Source organism: Lissotriton helveticus, chromosome 7 (assembly GCF_964261635.1).
Source record: "Lissotriton helveticus chromosome 7, aLisHel1.1, whole genome shotgun sequence".
Classification (NCBI taxonomy): Eukaryota; Metazoa; Chordata; class Amphibia; order Caudata; family Salamandridae; genus Lissotriton; species Lissotriton helveticus.
Window position 1 is genome coordinate 400,169,206 of NC_136068.1, and position 24,436 is coordinate 400,193,641.

Consider the following 24,436-nt stretch of genomic DNA (forward strand, 5'->3'; position numbering starts at 1 on the left):
GAGATGATGCTACAGCAACATTTCAATGATTTTACGAATATAGACCTGGACTCAGATTAGCGTGAGTGTAGGTTAATTGCCTATGTAAGGGCAAAAGGATTGTCTGTGGTACTGAAATTTTGGACCAGTGTCATAAACATCGTCGTATCATGACGATTTTGGTATCAGCAGACCGAGAATGACGAGTATACTATATACAAGCATTTTCGTCGTATTCGAGTGGCAAGATCACCCTGAAATCAGGGATTCCGTTCTGAACCCTCGGGTTCCATTTTGTGTATGGCAGCCATTTTGTGGTTGCCCTCACATAGGCCGATGACTAAGGCCAAAACGGGTCTTAGGGACACGTACACCTTTTGCTGACTCCTGTGTGACCTGGGCAAGCTGACTCCGTTGCCTAAAGCCAAACCTGCTCAGCCTGTTTGTTTCCCAGCGGCCGATCGAGATTAGGGATCAAGCCACAACATGCCATAAACTCTCTATTGCATACAACTATGTCTAATCTGACACACACCTGTCTCTGTTTCTTTCTTTATGGCTGCTTTACGATGAGGAGATGCCCGTTTTTATTAGGGGTCCGTCCGATATCTGATGAAAAGTGTTGGGCCTTGCCGGGTAATTGATTGTGGGCTGGACAAACTGAAATACGGGCTTGTCATCATGATTCTGCTTTTTCTTTGTCGTGAAAATATGTGAATGGTCAACTGTAAAATAAGGAATGTTTGCCCAAAGCATAATATTTTGTATAAAAAGGGATGGCTGGCTTTGTAAGATTGAGCAGTCTCCTGAGAATATACACCGTGTTGTACTTCTAGGATACCTGTTACTGGCTGCAGCCAATAAATTTGATCTTTGAAGTCACCAAGAAGACTCTGCGTTTCTGTAGCCTGAGACAGGAGAACTCGAAGTCTTTGGGTGTGTTCCCTGGCACCGCTGGGTTCTTAAAAACCCAGTACTTCAAGTCGGGGTAGATGGACACCCGGCTACTCTCAACGGTGAGATCCGCTGATTCCCTCGCAGGATACAATCTCGATCTCTATAGTTCAGGATCTTTGCGATCAGCTCCCTGGGGGGAGCCCCAGGACGCGGCGGCGGGACCAGAGCTCAGTGCGCCCGCTCGATGACAAAGACATCCGAGAGGCCCCTCGGACACAGCGTCGTTCGGATCCAGGTCTCCAAGAATCTCTCCGCATTACCAGCCTTCAGCCGTTCCGGCACCCCTAGGACCCTTATGTTGCTGCGACGTGCCCTCCCCTCTGCGTCCTCAGCTCTGCGCTCCAGGACATGCGTCGTGGCCGTGAGGTGCGTGACCGCCTTTTTCAGAGAGGCTACCTCACCCTGTAGTTGTGTGATATTGCCCTCAGCGTCCGAGACCTTATCCGCAACCTTCCGGAGATCGGTTCGTAGTAGGTTGACGTCAATTGAAACCGTCTCAATCTGCCGCTCCAATGCAGTATGTGAGCCCTGTACGGCCTTCAGCAGTTCCGCCCGGGAAGGCTCGCCAGAGCCCTCCGCCCCCTCGTCCTGCCCCGACTGGCGCGCGATCCGCAGCGAGGGCAGGCGTTGGGTGGTATATTGTGTAATAGTGTTGGGCTGCGTGGAGCGCGACATCCTGTCCTTGCGCATTGCCAGTATCCGAATCGCCTCGACCAGCACTCCAGTGGTGTATCCAAAGCACCCCCAGCTACAATCGCCTCGATGCGCGGCGCAGTCCGGTTCCCCAGGGCCAGCGCACTGTACGCCTGTTGTCCTTAGCCGCCCAACACCAGGTGTCCCCAAGCAGGCAGTCACCGAGAGGGGGTCGCCAACCTCAGCAGAGCTCCATCACCCGGAGTGCGTGGTCACGGCAGGCGGTACAGAGGCCACTCTCCCCATGAACCGCAACACCACCGTCAAGGAGGGGGGGTGGGGGGGGGGGGGGGTAAGGAGGCAGGGGGCGTCAATGCAGGAGGCCTACCAGGCAGTTCGGTCGTCCCCAGCTGTAAATCGAAGCGACGTCGCTCAGGCCAGCACTCAGGAAACACACCGCAGGGGGATCCTCTGGAGGGGAGCCCAGGCCACCGGCGCCCTCCAGGTCGCGCAGGGCATCGCACACGCCGGACCTCTCAGGGGCACCAAGGCAGCGTCCTCAGGGGCAATATGGGGCCACAGTCAGCCCCCACTGGAGATGCCCAGAAAAGGAATGGGACCTGTTGGGGCAAATCGGTGGCAACAGGTAATACGCCACCCAGTCCACTCTCCGGCAGCGGGGTCCGGGGTGAGCAGGCCCCTCGCGCCGCCCGGCCCCGGGGGCTCTCGGGCCAACAAGCAGGAGCGGACAGTCCGACCCACAGTCCCTCACCACACGTCCATAGACAGGGCCTCCCGGCCACTCAGGCCCTTCACCAGCAAGTCTCCAGCCAGGGCGGGGTGCCGCGGTGCGTCGTCAATGGGCATCAAGCCTTCCAGCAAGCAGGCCCGTCGTTGCGGTCAATGGCCGCACCCCCGCAAAAGCGAGACGCCGGCTCAGCAGGGGAGGGAGTCGCAGACCAGGCCTCTTGTGCTCCCAGGGCCGCTCACACTCCGTCCGCCACAGACTCCGCTGAAGCCCTCCAGGACACCCAGGGCAGTGTAGAGCCCCCCAGGCAGCGATCACCAATGTAGAAGTCCTCCGCGCCGCCAGCGGGGCGGCAGCCGGGGGGAGGGGCAGGCACCGCGTCTCTTCCCGCAGCAACGCCAGGCAGATAGGCCGTCAGCAGGACTCGCCGGCAGCCCACAGATCCCTCCAAGAAGGAGCCCCAGATAGCAGCGGGCACCGTGACCTCCGGAAACCGCAGCAAGGCAGGTCCGCTCCTCCGATTCCTCTCCGTTGTAGGCCGCAGACCCCGGCCTCGCGTAGGCAGATGCCCGGTCTCCACAGCACCAGCTCCCACTGCGGTGCTACTCGCAGAGTCCCGCCTCTGTCGCTCAGGTAAGGGGCCACCGGTGGGAGAGGAGCCCTCGACTCCCGATTTCGAATGATTAGGAGCCCAAAGAGGATGGTAAAACAGGATTTCTGGGTCCACAGTCCGGGAGCTGGTGGAGCTCACGTCCTGTCGGCCATGCTGCTTGGCCACGCCCCCCTTGCTCGGGATTCTTATATAGAGATTTGACTCCTTCAATAAAAAGCGAAGGGAAACCGAACCTAGTCATGGTGGCCCAAAGGTACGCCCAATTAACCTGGTTGAACGCTTTAGCTGCGTCGATTGCTATGCTGGTAAGTGGCAACCCTCTCTCCTCGGCAAAATCGATAGTCCCTATCACCTGGAACGTCAATTCATTAAGTTGCCTCCCAGGAATAAACCCTCTCTGGTCTGGGTGTATTATTGTTTTAATAATTCTAGCTAATCTGAAAGCCAGTATCCAGGAAAAAATCTTCAGATCAGAATTTAATAATGAAATAGGTCTATAAGACTCAATTCTTCGTGGGTCCTTATTTTGCTTGGCTATCAACGTTATGGTGGCTTCAGACCAAGAGGGAGGGATACTGTCCCCTGATAAGAAAATCCTATTGAATAGTGTCTTCAACACCGGAATAACTATATCAAGATTATCGGAATATAGTTCTACTGGCAGCCCATCCGGGCCTGCGGCTTTACCCCGGCTCATTTTCTTAAACTGCTGTTGTATCTCGCCTTCCGTAATTTCACTAGCCAGGAAGATCTGATCTGATTCCGATAATTGAGGCAAGTCTCTCATGGCTAACCAGGCATTAATCTCCTCTGCTCCAATACTGGAGTCCTCTTGGTATAACCCCTGCATAAACCCCCTAGCCTCCTCCCTGATCAGGTCATCCTCTGATATCAATAATTCAGATTCACGCTGGATCAAAGTCTTAATATTGTTTCCAATCCTCTCGGTCCTTGACTTCCAGGCCAGGAGAGCCCCACATTTTTCACCATATTCAAAATTCTTTCGTTTACTTATCTCCCATCTTTCCTTAATAAGCTTATCACTCCTGGCTTTAAACACAGATTGTAGTTCCAACAGCTCTTTCTCCAATTTTGGGATACTCTCCCCGGTTGTCAGAGCAGCCCGCTGCAGTTCTAGTTCTTTCTCCTTTATAACCTTGAGGTCCTCAGCATCTATTCTTTGTTTTTGTTTTTTAACAGCTTTGCTCCTATATATTGTTTGAGAGGTCAGTAACCCCCTTAAGTAGGCCTTAAAGGACTCCCAAACTACTTGCTCGGTGGAGGAGCCTATATTGAAATCGAAAAAAATCAGATATTCTCTCTTTTAACTCCAACCTTACACATTCATCTAGTAAGAGTATTCTATCCAGGGTCCACCTACGCTCTATCGACTTAGACTTAAAACTAATTACCAGTTCCACCACCGAGTGATCCGAGATACCTACTGGAATATGGGAAACTGATACAATATCCGAAAGCAAAGTCTGATCGGCCAAAAAATATACTGCTTATATTTTTTGCTGTAAAAAGAATATTCTCTCTTGCCCCCATATTTGGCTCGCCACAAATCCAGCAGGTTAAAATCTTTCATGATATTCTTAAGTACCAACGCTGTACTAGCAGGAGCACAGTATCTAGCCTTTGAGGTTGGATCCAATTGCTTATCGAAGACCAGATTGAAGTCTCCCCCTAATATCACAGGAGCAGAATGCTGAAATAGACTTGCCCCCAACTTTAACAAAGGACCAGAATTATCTTCATTCGGACCATAATACACTGCAAAGGTGAAAGGAGCACTACCTATAGAAAGGGCTGCCACCAGCCATCTGCCAGACTGATCGGTATCCCATTTCAGGATTTTAATCCCCTTATTAGCCCTGATAATGATTGCGACACCTCTTGTACATCCCATCTGCCTAGAACATAAAACATCCTGTACCCAACCTAATTTAGCAAATACTTGTTCGCACATTTTAGCCTCTAGGTGGGTCTCCTGCAGCAAGTACACATTGGCCTCTGAATTTTTAAAAAATTCGCAGACTCTCGATTGTTTCCTCGTCCCGCCCAAACCGTTAACATTCCAGGAGAGGCATTTTAAACTAACTGGCGTATTCATGACCCTGAGCTAACCCAAGGTTTCCCTAGATCTAGAGTTGTGAAAAAATAGAACAATCTTGCAACATATGAGGACCATTTTTCCTTTTTACCCCCCCCCCCCGGTGTAGCCCCACCCTAACCCTCCCCTGAGGAACCCACCCTTCATACCAGGTGCTAGTATCGCCTTTAGAAGCCCCTACCGAGGCGACACCGCGCATTGTCATAATTATGATTACCGGTCTTTATTACAAAGAAAAACAAAGAGGAGGGCGACTAAACACAAAAACTCCTTCTACCTGCTGTCGATATTAATCAATTATATATATATATATATATATATATATATATATATATATATAACTCTTTTTGAAAAAATTATTCATATATTTCCCTTTAACCACCCCCACGTGTACATATACCTTCACCCTATTGTTTTTTTTTTATTCCCCCCTTTTATATTGTCCTGTCTTTTCTTCCCCACCTATTATTTCTCCCTCTACCCCCTTACCCCATTTTACTTCCTGTTCCCCCTACCCCTTGTAGCCATCTCCTAGTCAACACCCGAACCCCCTATTCTCTATTTCTGTTTCATCTGGGAGAGGAGGTCATCAACATCTTCTGGTTGACTACAATTGTACATTTTGTTCCTCCACATAATTTTCATAATAGCCAGAAACTTCATTTGGACCTGGGACCCAAGTGATCTTAATTCCGGCATCCTTGAACCCAGCTCCCATTGTCTGCTTTTCTATGAAATTTCTTCCAAGTGTCTACTTTTGAAAACTTGAAATATTCTTTAAAAATCATACGAAATACTGAAACGCAATTACCTACCTGTTTTAAGTTAAGACCCCAGTGCTGGCCCCAGGAGACCAGTGCTGGATTACAAAAGTAACGCGATCGTACTTTACCTGCAACCTGAATTTTCTCCCATTGAATAACGTTGTCAGATTTACATTGAAAAGTTTCCATGTGTGAACTTTTATTTATTTAAGAGTTTTATATAGCGCTGGCTAGACCCGGAGGTATCAGAGCGCTTTACATGAGGTTCCACAAAAATTACACTACAAAATTACATCAGTTCCAATTTACATCAGTTGCTAGACAAACAAACGCAAGAGCATAGAAGACGAGATGATTGAAGTGTAGAGGGGGGCGTGGCTTGGACGCCGATGGGGAAGGCGGCGTGAGCTGGTAGCTCCGCGCCCGATCCCGAATATTCTCCTGTAAACTCTCCTGGACGTCGCCTGCACCACGAAACCAGACGTTGGAATACTTGGGGCAGCTGTTGAGGCCAGTTTCGAGACGAAGGAGGGTTCCGCTGGGCGACGAAAATCGACGGAGCTGGCCGGGAGCCCGGAGGCAACGACAAAATGGCGGCGGTCCCCGGCTGCACAGTGGCACTCTAACCTGGAGGCCCTTGACGAGGAGAAGGCGCCGGACCGAGATCCGGGTCCGGAGCGTGGCACACCTGCTTACTGGAGGCGTGTACTGGCGGGCAGATGGTGAGGGCCCCCTTGTTGGCAGCGCTGATGTGGATGTCCCGATCTGTACTGGAGGCCTAAGATGGCGGCCAGCAAGACGACGCCCTAGGAGGTATACCGCGCCTAACTCGTCAACCGAGGAACGTTTTGACCAGTGGAGTGGCGCCGAACTTTGAACTTGACTGCACGGTATCGCCTCGTAGCGGTGCGGCCCCGGGGCGGACACCGGCACTCGGAGGCCCCGGTTTCCCGGGGGAGCTGTGGTGGCGTTACGGCTGCTGTGCAGAAGGCCTCGAGGGCCGCAGTGGCCGGGGTGAAGAAGCCAAAGCTGCAGCCTGAAAGTGAAATGGGACGAGACGATGACCAGGAGGCTCATGGGCGCCCCACAGAGTCTACGCAGGAACAACGGCTTAATAAACGCCTCGACGATATCCTGGACGCAATAGCGTTGACGAAAGAGTCGTTGCACCAGGATATAGCACAGGTGGCAACGGGGCTAGGGCTCCTGAAAGCGGACCATGCCAAATTGGTGGACAGGGTTAAAGACACTGAGCTGGTCCTTCAAGACCTGAAACTGGCAGTGGTCACGGCGGAACATAAGCTGAAGGATGTGCTGACCCGCCTGGAGGTCCTGGAGCTGAAGGCCGAGGACTCTGAAAGCCGCAATAGGCGCAATAACGTCCGAGTGGTGGGCCTTCCGGAAAAATCCGAAGGTGGGGACATGGTCGAGTTTCTGGAGAACTGGTTCAGGACTGTGGTCGCCCCGGAGGGCCTCTCCCCCTTCTTCACCCTGGAGAGGGCACACAGGGTCCCGGCCAAGCCGCCTTTGCAGGGTCGTCCCCCCCGCCCGGTGGTGGCCAGAGTGTTACATTTTAAGGACAGAGACCTGCTGATTCGGAGAGCTCGTTCAGCGGGACCCTTCCAAGTGGAGAATAGCATGGTCACGATATTCCCGGACTACGCTCAAGACATTCAGAGGCGCAGGGCCTCCTATCTATCGGTGAAGAAAGAACTGAGAGATGAGGGGATCCAGTGTTCTCTGCTCTTCCCGGCCAAATTGAGGGTCATCATGGACGGATCTACGCATTTTTTCCTGACCCCGGAGGAGGCCTGGACATGGCTAGAATCGTATCGAGCTGGCACGGACCGGAGAGGAAGGGAGGAGTGGGGCCGCCGAAGCCGGTCCAGGTGCGCAAATCGCAGAGACTCCGCAAGCGGAATAGGGTGCTGCTGAAGAAACAAGCTGACCAGATGGCCGCCGACAAGCGAGGAGCTCTGGTGGCGACAGCGGCGATAACAGGCTCCCAGAAAAGTGGATCAGCAATGGGATCGGACTCTGAGGAAGCGGAGGAGAAATCGGGCCCGGAACTTTCCGATGTGGACGGTGCTGGAGGCCCTGTGGTCACGCCCCAGACGGCGGACGAAATCATGGGTGAATAAACCCTTTGGAGCAGAGTTTGCTGGGAACTGGCCCTGCTGAAACAGATATCCCGAGAGTCCATTGGAACTGAACTTCAGGTGACGCACTTTCGTACGGGATCTGGGGCTAGGAGTGACGGAGGCCCGTGCCGCCCGTTGGCCCGAACCAGCCCTTTTATTGCCCTTAAGGCTTTCTGTGGTGGCTACCACAGATTAGGATTGTGTGCATTGTTATGGGAGTTTGGATGGGGGCTGATGTGTTATTGGGTCCTGTTCTGGGGGGGGAGGGTTGAGGGAGTTCTGGGGGGTGTTGTGCTCGGGGGTCAGTGCTGTTTGGGTGTGGGCGGATTGACTGGGGTGCTGGAGGTGTTGAGAGGTGATCACAATGGGGGCATCACTTGATTTGAAATGTCTTACATGGAACGTGCGTGGTTTGCAGACTATGTCGAGACGCCATAGGGTGAATGCATACTTGGTGCGACGTGGCATCCAGATAGCCCTGCTTCAGGAGACCCATCTTACCAAGCTGGAATGCATTGCCTTGCAGAGAAGATGGCGTGGCCAGGTGTTCGGCACGGCATACTCTGCGTTTGCCAGGGGGGTCTTGATGTGGGTGCGGGCTGGAGTCCCCTTCCAGGCTACGAACCAGGTTATAGACCCGGAGGGTCGCTACGTGGCGGTGGAGGGTAGACTGTATGGCCGAGATGTAGTGCTTTGTAGTGTTTATGCCCCTAACTCGGAGCAGGCCCGTTTTTTGAGACACTATCGGGCTCTCTGGCACATTTCCTGGCGGGACAGGTCCTTTTGGGGGGTGACTTTACCTCGATTGCGGACCCACTGTTGGATAGGTCGCATCCACCATTGCATTCCTCCCCGGTTCATAGGCTAGCTACACAGAGGAGGGCGTGGCAGACCCAAGGGGGCCTCATAGATGTCTGGAGGAGACAACACCCCACTGATAGGGACTATTCCTACTTTTCCGCACTCCATGAGCTGCATGTTCGGATCGACTCGATCCTCTGTGGCGCCACAATAGCAGCCCTGGTATCACATTCGGAGTACTTGACTAGGACCATATCAGATCATAACCCCCAGTTGGTGCACATCAAATGGCAACGTGCTAGAACGGCGGTTCCCACGTGGAGGTTGAGGCCGGAGACTTTGGAAGATCAGGGTTTTAGTGCTGACCTCAGTGTGGGTATCGAGGGCTATTTTACCGACAATGATGGGACGGCCACCACTAGGGCTCTCGAATGGGATGCGTTTAAAGTGGTGGTCAGAGGGCTATGCATTGGAAAGTACTCCGGTGTGCGAACGACGCTTCTTGCTGATGTAGACAAGGCGGAGAGGGCACTGCGAGACCTGGAGCGCCGGCGGCCGGAACATCCGGCTCTGCACACACGGTTATTGGAGGCGAGAGAGCGAATGGCCGTAGAGACTGAAAGATTGAGGAGTTATGACTACCGGCTATACACGACGAAAGTACATGCGGAGGGAGATAAGGTGGGAACGCTGCTGGCAAAACTGGCCAACCCAATACCCAGGGGCTGTCCGATCATGAGTGTGCGCGATGAGTCGGGAGGGATGGTTTACTCCCAGACTGCAGTTGTTTCCCGCTTTCTGGACTATTATACAACCCTTTACAGTAGTCACTTGGAAGTGGGGATCCCCGATATAGAGGGTTACTTGGCAGAGATTCAGCTCCCTCTGATGGATGAGGATAGTGTTGAAGACCTGGGACGCGCGATAACGCTTCCCGAAATAAGAGGCGCAATCAAACAAATGGCTCGGAACAAAACACCGGGTGTAGACGGCTTACCGGTGGAATTTTATGCTAAATATGTTGATGTTCTGGCGCCTCGGCTGCTGGTGGTGTATGCCGAGGCGTTGGAGCTGGGATACTTACCTCAGTCAATGAGGGAAGCGCTGATAGTTCCACTCTTGAAGCCGGGTAAGGAGAGCGGTGATGCGACCTCCTATAGGCCGTTGTCCATACTGACGGTGGACTATAAAATTCTAAGTCGCATTCTGGCTACCAGACTCCTGCCTCACATGACCACGCTGGTCCATGCCGACCACGCTGGTCCATGCCGACCAGGCCGGGTTTATCCCGACCAGGAACACATCGATCAACATCCGTCGCCTTGTGCGTGTGTTGAAGAGTTCATTGGACCCAGACCAGATGCCGGCAGTGCTGTCTGTAGATATCGAAAAAGCTTTTGATAGCTTAGAGTGGAGTTCTCGAAAAGGTACTGGAGAAGTACGGTTTGGGTGAACACTTTGGACGCTGGACGAAAGTCCTTTACTCCTCGGCATCTGCCAGAGTGAGGCTGGGATCGGTAATCTCCTCTGTCTATCCAGTACGAAGAGGGACGAGACAGGGATGCTCTCTTTCCCCGCTGCTGTTCGCATTGGCGATGGAGCCACTAGCGGCCCGGGCTAGAACAGGGAGGGCCTATGCTGGAGTGCTGAGCGGCGGGTCCCCGCAATACATCTCTCTCTATGCAGATGACTTTCTGGTTTTCCTAGAGGACACGGCTGTTGCCCTGGATGGGGCGACTGAGATGCTGTCGCTTTTTGGGAGGTTATCAGGCCTGAAGGTGAACTGGAGCAAGACCTGCCTCTTTCCGTTGCGGGAGGCCATGCCCGGGCCACAGCTGGCCAGGGACATTATTTGGGAACCCTCGTGCTTCACCCATCTGGGGGTCCGCATTTACCACGGTGCCGATAACATGCTGGAGGGGAACGTGGGACGTTGTGTACGGGCCTTGAAATGCTGTATGGCATTCTGGGCGACCCTTCACCCTTTCGGTACACGGCAGGGCGGCGCTGCTGAAAATGGTGGCTTTGCCTAGGCTGCTTTATTATTTCCGCACGCTGCCGCTGTGGATTCCACAGTGGGTCTTTAAGGAGTTATGCACCATGACGACGGATTTTCTGTGGGGCCGCGGACGGCGCCGCGTGGCTCTGACTACGCTCCAGAGGCCGAGAGCGGAGGGTGGACTGGCGGTGCCTAATTTTGAGCTATACTATCTGGCGGCGCAGTTGCAGATCCTTACCCAGAATGTGGCGAAAGAGTTTAGAGGCCCTGCCCAGACCAGAGGGGAGAGGATACGGAGACATTTATTATCTTGTATTGTCATGCAGCAGAAACTCGAGTTCCGCGATTTGACCCTGGAGGAACAAACCCTACGTTTATGTTGGAATAGATGCCAGAAGCGGGTGGGGGAGGCTCACCCGTATGCTCCTGAAATCCCATTGGGTATGTTGACGGCGCTGCCACATGGTGGGGACTGGTCCCCGCTCCTGGATTGGGAGGATCTGGGTCTCCACATGGTAGGTGACCTTTATGCCGATGGTGCATTACTACCTTTCCGGATGGTGCAGGAACTTTTTGGCATCCCGGACGGTGGTTTCCTCCTCCATGCGGCCGTGACGACGGCGATACGTAAACACTGGAAGATGGGGCAGGCGGAGCCCGGCACGACCACGGCCTGCCAATATGTGGTAATGGCGGCAGGCACATTCAAGGCAGTCACTTGTCTCCATTACCGGATGTTGACCGAGAGCTTAGAACCACTCACGGTATTGAAGCTGAAATGGGAGGAGAGCATTGGAAAGCCCATACCGGATGCGGTCTGGGGCCACATATTACGAAGGACGTGGAAGGGGAGTAGAAATGCCCGGTTTCAGCTGGTACACTTTTTTGTTGTGCATAGGGCCTACCTTACCCCGGGGAAGATTAAGAGGCACTTCCAAGTTCAAGGGGCGGTATGCCCTAGGTGCCTGGCACCTGCTGTAGAGTTAGACCACATGTTGTGGAGCTGTCCGAAGTTGGGGACCTACTGGTTAGAGGTGGGGGAGATGCTTAAGGCAATCACTGATCGACAGGTGGAGTTTGACATAGCAACCTGTTTGCTGCTTTGGTTTCCCCACACAGCTAAAACGAAGATCACTAGCAAATTTATCGACCTGGGTCTCATATTAGCACAGCGGGAAATCACATGGCACTGGAAATCGAGAGAGGGCCCGTCTAGTAGACGGTGGACAACTGAATTACAGAAATGGGCCCAGGGAGAAAGCACGATCAGGTTTCAGCAGGCCACACGGACGTCCAATGAGAAGAGTATGGAGATGGCAAGGGCGTGGGAGGGGCTGGTACAAGCGCTGAAAGATCATTTGCTGGAGGACAGGGAAGGGGATGAATAATTACCCAACGGTTCCGTGAGACACGAATGGATCTACTGATACCCAGATCTCTTCTGACCATAAACGTATCTGCTATGATAAGGCCCACACCGGCAGCGACACTGAAGGGGGGAGGTGGGTGGGAAACTTGGGATTCTTTAGTAGTATAATTGTTAAATCGGATGATTGTGGGGATGCAGAAAAGCAGATAATGGTTCACTCAACTGCCTGATGAAGAGGACTTTTCTATGTTTTTTCTTTCTCCTAATTTTCATTTATTCATGACATCATGTGACTATCGCCGCCCGACCTCCGGGTTGTGGGCTGAACGGCTGTGTTATATTTCCACTATGATCTGTTGACAGTCATTACCTGATGTCGAAATATTGAAAAGTAAGCTTGTGTACCCCCATGATTCTGCAATAAAAATATAATTTACAAAAAAAAAAAAAAAGATTGAAGTGTAGAGGGGAAGGGGGTAAGGGTAAAGGGATAGGAAGAGGATACGGCCAAGAGACGAAAGGAAAGTCTGTCCAAAGTCCGGCTGGGTAGGTGACGGTCGAGGGGGAAGTCCCAAAACCCATCTCCTCTATAGCTATTAGGTAGCTCCACCGATAATTGGCCAAAATATTCATGAAAATTCACTACAGTAACTAAAAGGTTTTGCTCATCTGGTTTCAGCTTAGACCCCAGGACTGAATCTAGGATCTGGTCCTGGGACTACTAAAGTAATCTGTATAGTAATCAACTGTACTTACATGTGGAAAACTCATTGAGCTCAATGCTATAGTGTGTTTTAGGATTGTGTTGCTTACTGTCAATACTGTATTAATTCTGTGCACAAACTTTATTGCTCCTTTGCAAAGTAATTACATGAGAGTACTCATAACGAGAAAAGTATATTTTTTTATAACTGTTGGTTCTAAAAATAAAACAACTATATCTGTGGCTATAAAAACAATTGGCCTGGAGTTCAGTCCTTGAGTGAGTGAAACCTTTTGCTGACTGAGTGTGTACAACAAATGCTTTACACTGTCCTCTGGTACTGCCTTACTGCTCGACCAAGCTACCACTTTGGAGAGTAAGGTCAGTTCTGACTTTTACCTCGGTTATACCTCTGGGGTTGGTGGACTCTATACACACTGTACTTCATTCTAGTCCAGAAATATATAGAGCCACTTTCTCACAGGACCTATGTGTGAGGAGGTGAAACAAGGAACCTAAGTGTTTAAGCGTCCTATGTGAAGCACTCGCTATGGTGCTGTCGCTGTAAGAGGAGGGTTTCCTCTAAGTTTGTAATTCCCAATTTCAAGGGACAAACTCATGAGTCTCTGGCGGGGATCCAAGACCAAAGTGCACTTTGGAGTGATCTCAGGATCAGCTATTGCACCTCTTGTGGCCGGCCAGGAACTCCGTCTACAGCACCTTAGCGAGTGCTTCACATAGGATGCTTTAACACTTAAGTTCCTTGTTTCACCCTCTCACACATAGGTCCTGAAGAAAGCCAGTTTTTAATCTAACGCCTGGCTGAAACTAGTTGACCACACTGGACGTGGGAGACCATAAGACTCTCCTACCACATCCAAAAGCCTTGTTTTTAACTCTGCCTAGGGCCCACTAATAAAGTAACTCGCTGGGACCTCTAGGACAGTTTTTTAACCCCATGCTCAACACCATCACTGCACACTCACCTAACACAACCTGCTCCGCTGCAAACAGGCGTCGTAGCACACCTGAAGTACAGTCAGTGCCTCAGGTGGGGCCCCATGATGAAGCATGCCACCAACTAGGTTGGTGGGTGAGGGCCTTCTAAAAAACAAATGTTTTCCTAAGACACATACAACATGAGCGTTAACAATGTAGCTAGCTCCTATTGATTACCATATACGAAAATTTAGATTCCCATAATGAGGCAGGCCCTGGCACCCCTCTTCTGACGCTACCCATGAGGTCCCCATAGCCGCTCAGGCGGAAGATATCTCCGACATAATGAATCTTGACGGCATGGTGTACCCACGTTCAGCAGACTGGTTCCCAACGGCCAAAGTAGGCAATTATGTAGAAAGCCTACTAAGGAAACTCTCTACAGAAAGAGGCGTGTGCACGCCTTAATGCAGAATGCCCACGCCAGTGCCTTGCTGGCAAGGTGGCCCTTACACCGGAGATAGATACTAGAACGGCTACTTTTCTTCAGAAATATATCAGTGATCCCAAAAAAGGGACCAACAGATCGTGAACGTCCTGTCAGGATGTAATAGGGCCCCTCAGGAAAACTTTGGAGCTGGCGGAGGAGGTCAAGACTTCGGGTACAGGGATTTCCCCAGACTCGCCGTTAGGTTGGGCACAACAGGCAGCCATTTTCTTGGGGAAAGCGAATTGCGCTTTATCAGCAGAGCAGCGCCGCTCCCGGTTAAGAAAGGTGGAGCCCAAACTAGGGGACTTGGCGACGACAGGGGCAGTGGCACAAGTAGAGCTGTTCGGAGAGCCTTTCATAAAGGAATTGGGCAAGTTTGTCACCACGTTTACCTCCATGAACAAGGTTCAGGTCTCAATCAAGAACATTTTCCACTCTCAAATTTTTGTGGGAGACATGGCAGAGGGTGCTCGGCTGGCCATTACTACACCCAAGCCCCTCCCAGGATTAAGGCTTCTGTAAAGGGCAGGAACAGTCGCGATCCGGGGAATTCTTCCCCACCAGAAGAGGCTACAGGGAACGTAACCACAGAGGCGCCTCCAGGGAACAGTTCCAGCCACCCCAGTCATGCGAGTGTACTCCATTCCTCAGGATTAAAGGTCGGAGGTCGTTTAGCTCTGTTCTTGCACAACTGGCTGGAGAGCAGTTTAATGATACATTCGTTTTGACAAGGTAGCCAAATGCACACCTGTTTATCCATGTTACTCTTTTGTTAATTCCTTCTATAATCCTTTCACGTGCAGCCCGATACGTGGTCTGCCCAAGTGCCACGTGGACATAAACTTCAAAAATTGGAGCGGAGTTGCCCTCCCAACGGTCACACTCTAAAGCACCCCGCCAACCCACAGTTGTTATAAACATGCACTTGCAAAAAATGTTGTTCGAATTGGTTTACAGTCTCAAAAATGCAACTGTTCGATCATGCCCACGAAAGGATTATAGAAGGAATTAACAAAACTAATGTATCATTAAACTGCTCGCCAGCCAGTTGCACCCAAGAATCACTAACAAAAAAGAAAAACAGGAGCTCGTCACATGTGAGTTGGATGGAACATCGATGTATCCTGACTATGGAGTTGAAAGACGGAGTTGAGAGTCTGTCAGCTAAAACTCAAATGAACTATTGCATGATCTAACAGTTGCATTTTTGAGACTGTAAACCAATTCGAACAACATTTTTTGCAAGTGCATGTTTATATTATACGTGGTGTAAGCTACATAATGTTCTGTAATATTTTGTGACAATGGACGTTGTTAACAACTGTGGGTGGGCGGGGTGCTTTAGAGTGTGACCCAGAGAAGTGATGAAAACATGCGTTTTGTCTCCGGTGGTGCCTTATGGGAGTTGGAGTTTAGAAGGTTGAGGGAGTGATTATCTTGCCCCGTGGGATTGGTCCATAGTGAGGGGTGGCGTTTTGAGTCCGTATTTGAATGAGGAGGTAGGAGACCATGAACATATTACGGGACGTATTTTGGGAACGAGATGCGGGAGAAAGGATTCTGTGACTTGAGGAAGGTATGAACGATGGTTTGGTTGACGGGGACAGATTGTGTTTTGCGAAACGGGGATTACCAGGTAATGGAGGCATTAGGAGGTGAAACATGGGAGGGTATTTTATTGTGAGAAATGGGTCTGGGTACTCTTTGATTTCGCCGAGATGCGGATTAGCGGGAAAACGTCAGTCACTAGTTAAATTGAGTATGTTTTGCTTGCTGCAAGTCTTAAAATGTGTGAATACCGATTTGATAATGTAAATTAATTATTTCTGTTTTAACATTTATAGTGAACCCCTGAAGAAGGGCTTTAATAAGCCCGAAATGCATTGGGTATAAAGAAATTCATCTTCGAGGAAGTTTTAAGTGTAGATGACATGCTTCAGAAAAAGGCCCGGATGGGCATATTTGTTGCAGTAGAAACATTTTTGTATGCTAAACAGAGCCCCACATGTGACAAAAATAAGAGTTGTGGAAAATATCGACGTTTGGAATAAAAGTGGATTAAGTTTGAAAAGTTGTCAAGTATTTTGTGAGAGAATCACGAGGAATGCTGTGCGTCCGTTGGGAGTGCAACTCCGCTCCAATTTTTGAAGAATGCATATCAATTGTCTGGAGCTCATGGTGAGCTCATTTGCAGTCCAATGCACGACAAAGGACCAGGTAACTTGTTGTGTCCTTCTCAAGATAGATAACAGCTCAGCAGTTTACTACAGTACAAAAAGGGGTGGTGATGGACGGAGCATCTGAACCAATCAAACACTCACACCCAGTCAACAGATCGGGGTTTAATAAAAGAACAAAAACCAAATGCACACCAAAATACAGTAAAGAGAGAGATGCCTCAATGGACATAAAAGTACAATTAACAGTGATCGAAGCAGAGGAAAATGATTGTTGGATGAATCCTCTTTTATTGCATGAATGGCCAGCCGACACGTGTTTCGTCGTCAAGCGGTAACAGTGCTTGCACGACTCATCAGGGCTGTAGCGAGAAGAGGAAGGACCACAGGTCGCTTAGCCGGTGATACTTCCGACCCGGCCCTTGCTCGGGACCAGGCTAAAGGTGGTAAATGGATGTTGCTCCAGATCCAGTAGGACGATGTGGTGAAAATGATGCCGATATCAGGGCGATAGTCAGCGGGGAGGGTGCTCCCACACAGCAGTTCCGGGTACGGACCCGGGTCGGAAGTATCACCGGCTAAGCGACCTGTGGTCCTTCCTCTTCTCGCTACAGCCCTGATGAGTCGTGCAAGCACTGTTACCGCTTGACGACGAAACACGTGTCGGCTGGCCATTCATGCAATAAAAGAGGATTCATCCAACAATCATTTTCCTCTGCTTCGATCACTGTTAATTGTACTTTTATGTCCATTGAGGCATCTCTCTCTTTACTGTATTTTGGTGTGCATTTGGTTTTTGTTCTTGCTTTGTTTTGCGTGTGCTCCGCACACACTTGGAGGGGTTTAGGGCCTTTGTCCCCTCACCTACTTGCACCCAGACCTACCTATACTCTACACTAACGTGCGCTGTGCGCCTAGTATTTCCCTGTACCCCAAAAAACCCCATTTCTCCATAGGCTAGATCGGGGTTTAATCCTTCACCGTTCTTCAGCCCACTCAGACTCACGTCTGAGCATACCATGCCAACTTATGGCGAACAAAGCGTGTTTGCCATAAGTTGGCAGGGTATGCTCAGACGTGAGTCCCTTGCTCACTTTGCCACTGGATTCAAGCAAGTCTGGCTGAAGATGGCTGAAATGCCAGAAACTGGTCCTAGGAAGCTTGTTTCCGGTCCAGGGAAGGCATGGCTTGGCAGTTCGGGCTGGACTGTTCCCATGAGGCACAGGGTCAGACTGATTTGCATATGGCCATGTCTGAACTGGGGTGGCAGAGTGGGCTAAAGAACGGTGATGGATTAAACCCAGATCTGTTGACTGGGTGTGAGTGTTTGATTGGTTCAGATGCTCCGTCCATCACCACCCCCTTTTGTACTGCAGCAGTTTACTACATCAATCATCTGGGGGGCTCCAAATGGAAACTCCTGGTGGATCTAGCTAAGGATTTCTAGGCCATTTGCCTGTCCAACAAATGTCTAATTGACGGCAGAGTATCTCCCAGATGCACCCAACAAGGTAGCGGATGAGTGCTTGTGAGAATGGTAAGACTTGAATCTCTGGCAACTAGATCTGAAGGCCTTCAGAAGGTTGGAGGAGCGCCCGGGCCCATTCACAGTTTACCTTTTGGCGTCTAGGTTGGATCACCAAGTTTCAAGGTACGTCAGTTGGAAGCCAGACCAGTTAGCGGTGGCGACAGATGCCTTCCTCCAAAATTGGTCTGCAGAGCACAGGTACTTGTTCCTCCCCTTTGCGATGATCATGTGCTTTTCGACTCAGTTACAACATCAACCAGAGCACTAATCACTCCGCGCTGGCAGTCGCAAGTGTGGTTTCCAGTTCTTCTAGAACTTTCTTGTGGCTTTCCATTATTTCTATCGCATGCTCCAGATCTCCTTCGGGATCCTCTGGGTAATTGTCACCTACTTATTCTGCAACAGAGCATGTCGCTCATGGCGGATTACAGGGAACATTGGAGAGTCCTAGGACTTTCACGAACAGCTGAAACTAGGTTGGCCACCGCCTGGGCAGCTAGACACACGAAAAGATATAAATCTGCGTGGTCCAAACGGGCTGGTTGGTGTCTTCAAATCAGTTGAAGATCCCTGGGATGTGATGTTGTCCCCATATTGAATTTTGTGGCCTCTTTAAGCTCTAGGGTCAGGCAAACAATCAACTTGTATCATTCAGCGATCTCAATGGGCCATATGCCGATCTAGGGAGTGAATGTTGGAGAACATCCTCTGGTGTGCAAATTGATGAGGGGGATTCGGCTGGTTTCCTTCGCCGGAGCCTCATTACTCATCATTGTGGGATGTTAACAAGGTGCTCCCCCATTAAGTCTTGGCAGCGTAATGATTTTCTGTCACAAAAGGAATTTTTCGCAAAATTGGCAATGTTGTTATGCTTATTCTCCTGCCACAGGGTTTATGACGTCAGGGTGCTCAACATTACCGGGCTGGTTTTTACTCAACAAGGGGTTACCTTTAACATTTTGTAGAGAACAAAATCAAATTTCAGAGTGATATCCTATCTGGCTTTCGAGAAGTCTCCTAACTAGTGTATTGTATGATGTTTGAAGGCAAATGAAAATATGACTGAAGAAATCTGCCCTCCCTGAGATTGGCAGTTATTGATAGCACTGAAGAAACCTTTCAAAACACTATTGCCTGATGGATCCGTTGGGTCATACAAGATGCACACATTGATGCGTCGCAATTTGTAGCTCACTCTGTGAGAAAGGCAATGGCTTCTAAAGTCTTTAGTCTACCTGCATGACTAGAGGATATTCTTAATGCGGTACAATGGTCTTCAGACTATGTTCAAACAGTTTTTTTTTAAACCGGTGTCAGATATGGCATCTTTGGTGGTTGACAAGCTTTGAATGGGCATAACCCTTGCCTCTGGTCCGGATATAGAATTACAAATTTCTAAGCAATTGTAACGGGATGTTTCAATACTACAAAAGACACTGAGACAAGGAATATTTCTGCCCAGGTTTCTGTAAACTTCTCACTCGGAATGGTTAATCTTTTGGAATATGGCCTAAAATCATAGATTGTGGCCCAAATGGTCTTAAGATCGAAGTATGATTACTCTTCTTTAACTGAAAGTATCCCAGTCTTTTACATGCTATCCTGAATTTGCCTGTTCATCATTCTGTTGTCTGCATTGAGGCTTCCATTTAGTCCCGATAAGGGAGTGATAAGCTCTTATTTTTTTCCCCAAGTTCTGAGTCAACCAAAGGGGAGTAAAGAAAGGCACTGGAGAATTTTCGGTCACTCAAGAAAGACGAGGTTGACCAGGATACAATCAGAAATATGGACATGACCGGAGTTGTCGTTGGATAAACGTTTGTTTTGTAGTCCTTTCACAGTGTTTGATAGAAAAGGTAGTTTTTAAAGTTGAAGAGTACTGGAAGGAATAAAGAAAGAAAGTTGGGCATAATCCACACCTCCGTGTCCTTAATACAATTGAAACATTCCCTTACGATTGCTAGGAAACTTAATTCTCAAACTGTTTGACCCTTATTCTGGCCCTAATGTTCAAGCAGCGATCACTGGTTGAAGCCACAGTCAAGTCTAGCCCGATTAAGACCAGTAATCAATATCAACTGGTGAAACAATTGCCTGTTGTAGGTGTCCCCCATTCCCTGTGGGTGTTCCACCACCAGATACCATATAGTGACTACATCCGAGAGATCCTTAGATTTCAGAACTTGAACTTATGACACCTCTGCAATCATATAAGACTGTCTTCAAGTGGACACCAGGTCTCCTGGACATTACTGACATCACTAGGGGACCCAAATAATTTCTTGGGGTGGAGGCATTGTCTAGGTGTTACACATTTGGAAAGTAACATTTTTTTTAAGTGACCTTTGGAGAGCATGGTGGTTCATCAAAGTGAATTTGGATGGTAGTATACCTGTCAATCCCTTTAAAAAACAAACAGAAGGCGACCTGTAAACTTTCAAAGATTACTGAGTCAACCCCAACCCAGTCCAGTAAGATAACACTGGCCATAAGGCAACTATTACAACAAGCATTTGCAATGCAATAGGCCTCAAATTTGCGAGAGGTTAAGCTATTGGCATTGCCTTTTATTTATGTGTTTTGAAAACCTACAAGCGGTACTTTAACACGTACTTCTTAGGTTTTCTGAACACATAATTAAAAGGTATCGTCATTGCCAATGCCATTTGCTCAAACTGTCATAAATGTGAGACCTATTGCAATGCAAATGCTTGTTTTTTGTAGGGCACAGGGAGATGAAGTGATTTGGCATTGTGACATTAATGGTTAGCAAAAGTATCAATGTAGGACACTGCCCAGCAACCTTTGAGTGCTCAAAACTGAAAATACAGGATTTACAAACAACTTTCTCATTATTCATCAGCCTTACGTTTTTTTTTTTTTACGTTTTGCTCACTGATCTTAAAATCAGAGATGGATGCAAAGAAATACATTTGTTGCATGAAATTCGGTATTAAGGACTTGGGAGTTGTTCAGGAGAAGGACGTCGTCAGTATATGGTCGGTGTTTTGCATTAGAATAACTACACCTCTACCAAACAGGTTATTCACAAACCACCTCTTGGATTCATATAGGAAATGTGTTTTCACAGTGATTATAAATAGAATTGCTCATAGATATGACCACTTTCTACAGCAACTATTTTTTTCAACCCAAATCCAAATGGACTCACTTCTAGAACTTACATCAAACTCTATATATGAGAACAACTACTCTGCAGATATTAACAGCATGTTGGGATCCTCCTTAGCAACCACTGTTTTTGCTACAGTACGCCACATCATAGAATCAAAATCAAAACCTCACATTCTGACTAAATACTGTCAAACAAACTATTATGAGTTTCACTGACAGACTTATTGGATAATATCACTTCTACTAACATGAGGAAACCAACTATTTCTTTTCCCATCTTTCTTTGGCCGCTCGGACCATCCTTTCTTGAACATGCACGGTTTCCATGAAATCCAGCTTTTAACACTCCTACTTTAACATACGGCTGATCCTAATCCAATACCCGCACCCCCACCTCTTGTTCACACAAGTCTTACATTGCACAATCCATCTTTACTTCAATCAGTCTAAACATGCAGTGGCTCACATACCAATCACATGTATGATAACCGTATTATGCAGCTAAAACCCAATATATTTCTCTCAATATCAACTCGGTCACCCTTGCTTCTCTAATCCACCTTTAATTGGTCTTAATGCTGTAATCTTGTTTACTACTTTCTAGGTATCTTCAATGGTCAACAATTTCTTTTAATGCTGTGCTCCGTAAACTGTTGTGGTTTGGTTTCAAATAGAAAACTACATTGCACACAAAGAGAGGGCTGAGGATCAGGTGTACAACAGTCGCTACAGGAAGTAACCGTAATCTTTTCACTCTGCATGGGGTTGTGTGAAATGAGTGGTGGGGTGAGTCTGCTATGAATGCGGCAGGACTTTAATCTTCCAATCTTGTGGTGGTGGGGACACTCACTTTTGGTGATGGCTGCTGTCAGGGTGGTCTTGCCATGATCCACATGCCCAATGGTGCCAATGTTCAGGTGAGGTTTGTCCCGCTGATATGTTTTCTTTGCTTCCACAGCATATTGCCGCAGTAGTACAGAGCATAGAGCTGCTGGCTGGGCAAGAAAATTCTGAAAGTAGAGAAGACGCAGAAAAAGTCAGTTGGAAAAGAAGCCTTTTCCCTCAGTCAGAATACACAAGGTATGAACAGCTGTTTTTGTTAGCCAAACACAGCCCATTTTCATTAATTCTCAAAGCTCCAGATGATAAGAAACTTCTCTCCAGGACACCCCCCTGAGAATGTATTAATGTGTATATAGTTAACATATGGTGCCTAGGAAATCACTAAAAATAAACACTGACCCAAGAAGAATTAGCATCCAAGTCACTCAATAAAATGTCATGGAAACCAGGGAACCACTTTGAAGGTTGCACAAACCTCTGTAAATCCTGGGTCTCCTGTGCCAGACCCTGCAGATAGAGTTCAGTTCTATAATTTACCTTCCACTTGTCTCTCGGGAATCCACATTAATTCAAACTCTCTGCTGGGGCACTGAGAGTGTGTGCATCCCTGTAGATGTGGTGCTAACCCTTTCCACTTTTTCTGCACAGCTCTACAGACCATAGCAAATTACCCTGCATGTTTGCACAGCCCTATAAATTATGTACCTGGTTTTTCTAGGACAGTGCATCCCTTCAGATCATTTGCCTGAGATCTTTACAACCCTACAGGTTTTATGCCATGACTGGAGAGTCCCATGATATGGAGCCTCCTTCATTGAGATTCCCACAAACAGTTACAATTTTATAGCAAAAGAGCCAATCTTCAATAACATTACAATCTTGTTGGAATGCCTTCAATGACAATCCAATATTTTGGTACGCCACAGTAGCTGTGTAGTATGCGAAAGACATCTTGGGGAGTTTCAGAAAGTTGACTTGGGAATGCATTCTGCCCATTGCTTGCCATTGGCTTTGTGGTTTGTAACACGTTTTCTGGCTTTCCATTTGCTGGCTTTCTTTTCTTTAGGCTGTACAGTTCCAGTTTGTACCTCTGCATACCAAATCTGTGTTTACAGTATTCTTTCACAAAATAGGTTTCTGTAGTAAACAGATCTGTAAATATTGTTCTACTCTCGTCACATCTGCTTGGCATTCAAAGACAAAGGTCAAATGTAAAGCTGCGTCTTCAAGAAAGCTTGGTGTTTATTTTGCTTATGGCTGACTTCAAAGTGAGAGCATTTACAAGAATGAGGAATGCAGCGTACATTCTCCATGGAGCCCGCTTGTGCACTTTAAAACTTTTTTTTAGGCATAGCCATCTCAAAAGGTATCTCCTTCAGCTACACAAAACATTTGCTTTTCATTCATGGGACATGAAGTTCACTATTGGCATTGTCAAGCATGAACGCTTCTAAAATCATGTTTGAAAACTATTTCTTACTATAGCAAAGTGCTCTTATTTGACATGCTCAGCCCCACTTTTTGCCTGGTATCTGATGCAATTTTGACAGCAGTGCACTGGGTTCCTGCTATCCAGGTCCCCAGTACAAGATCTCTTTCCCTAAAACTATACAATTGCTTCCCCAATTGGCAATAACTTTAGCACCCCTTGTAAGTAGCTAGTAAACGGTACCCCTGGTAGCTAGGGCAAGGAGGCTAAAGGGGGTCTCTAAGGGCCGCTGCACATTGTGCCACCGAAAGATATCCCTCAGCATAAACATGTAAACTGGTATTGCAGGGTACGCCATGGTGCAGAGAAAAGTGAAGGAAACCATATGGTACACCTCATGTGTGCCATGCCTGCAAACACTGCATGCAGTATAGGTAAGACACCCCAAAAACAGGCCTTACAACCCTGAGACGTGTGCACTGTACTACATGTGTGGACAGTGAAAAACTGCCTCTTGACATGCTTGGGCACCACTTTTTTGCCTGGAAAATTATGGAGTTTTGATAGTGCACAGGGTCCCTGCCAACCAGGTCCACTGTACCAGTGCTTGTTCCATAAAACTATTCCACAATTGGCACTTTAGGAGTCCTCCAAGTCCCTATTAAATGGTACTTGGGTATCTAGGGCATTGGAACTGAAAAAAGTCCATTGGGGACCCCTCACCTAGGCCATGCAGACTGCCACTGCAGCATGCATGACCTGGTATAGACAAAACGACAAAATTGACATGGCACATGCCAACTAGCAATGTCTGCGGTATTGATAAGTCACACCTCTAGCAGATCTTTATCCCTAAGGGAGGGTGCACTATATCAGAGGTGTGGCATATCTGCATGAGCAGATGTGCTCCTTCAATATTGAAGTCTATTCTCAGGTACTGTAATTGCCAGAGAAACCATAGAGTACATGGGCTGGAAAATTAACACCTCGGGTTCCACAGCACCATAAGGGCTTCTCTGAACCCATGAGTGTTTGGTACCAAACTACTCCTCTCAATAAACCCACAGTTTAT

At 48.5% G+C, this 24,436-nt stretch overlaps 1 protein-coding gene across 1 annotated transcript in view; it reads right to left on the minus strand.

Annotated features, from left to right (window-relative positions):
• The window catches only part of TUFM (Tu translation elongation factor, mitochondrial), a 210,473-nt gene that overhangs the window by 121,678 nt on the left and 64,359 nt on the right, over positions 1-24,436 (minus strand). Inside the window, exon 3 of the mRNA XM_078652266.1 lies at positions 21,943-22,102. Coding sequence (XP_078508392.1) covers positions 21,943-22,102 — 160 coding nt within the window. The remainder of the gene's footprint in view (positions 1-21,942; positions 22,103-24,436) is intronic.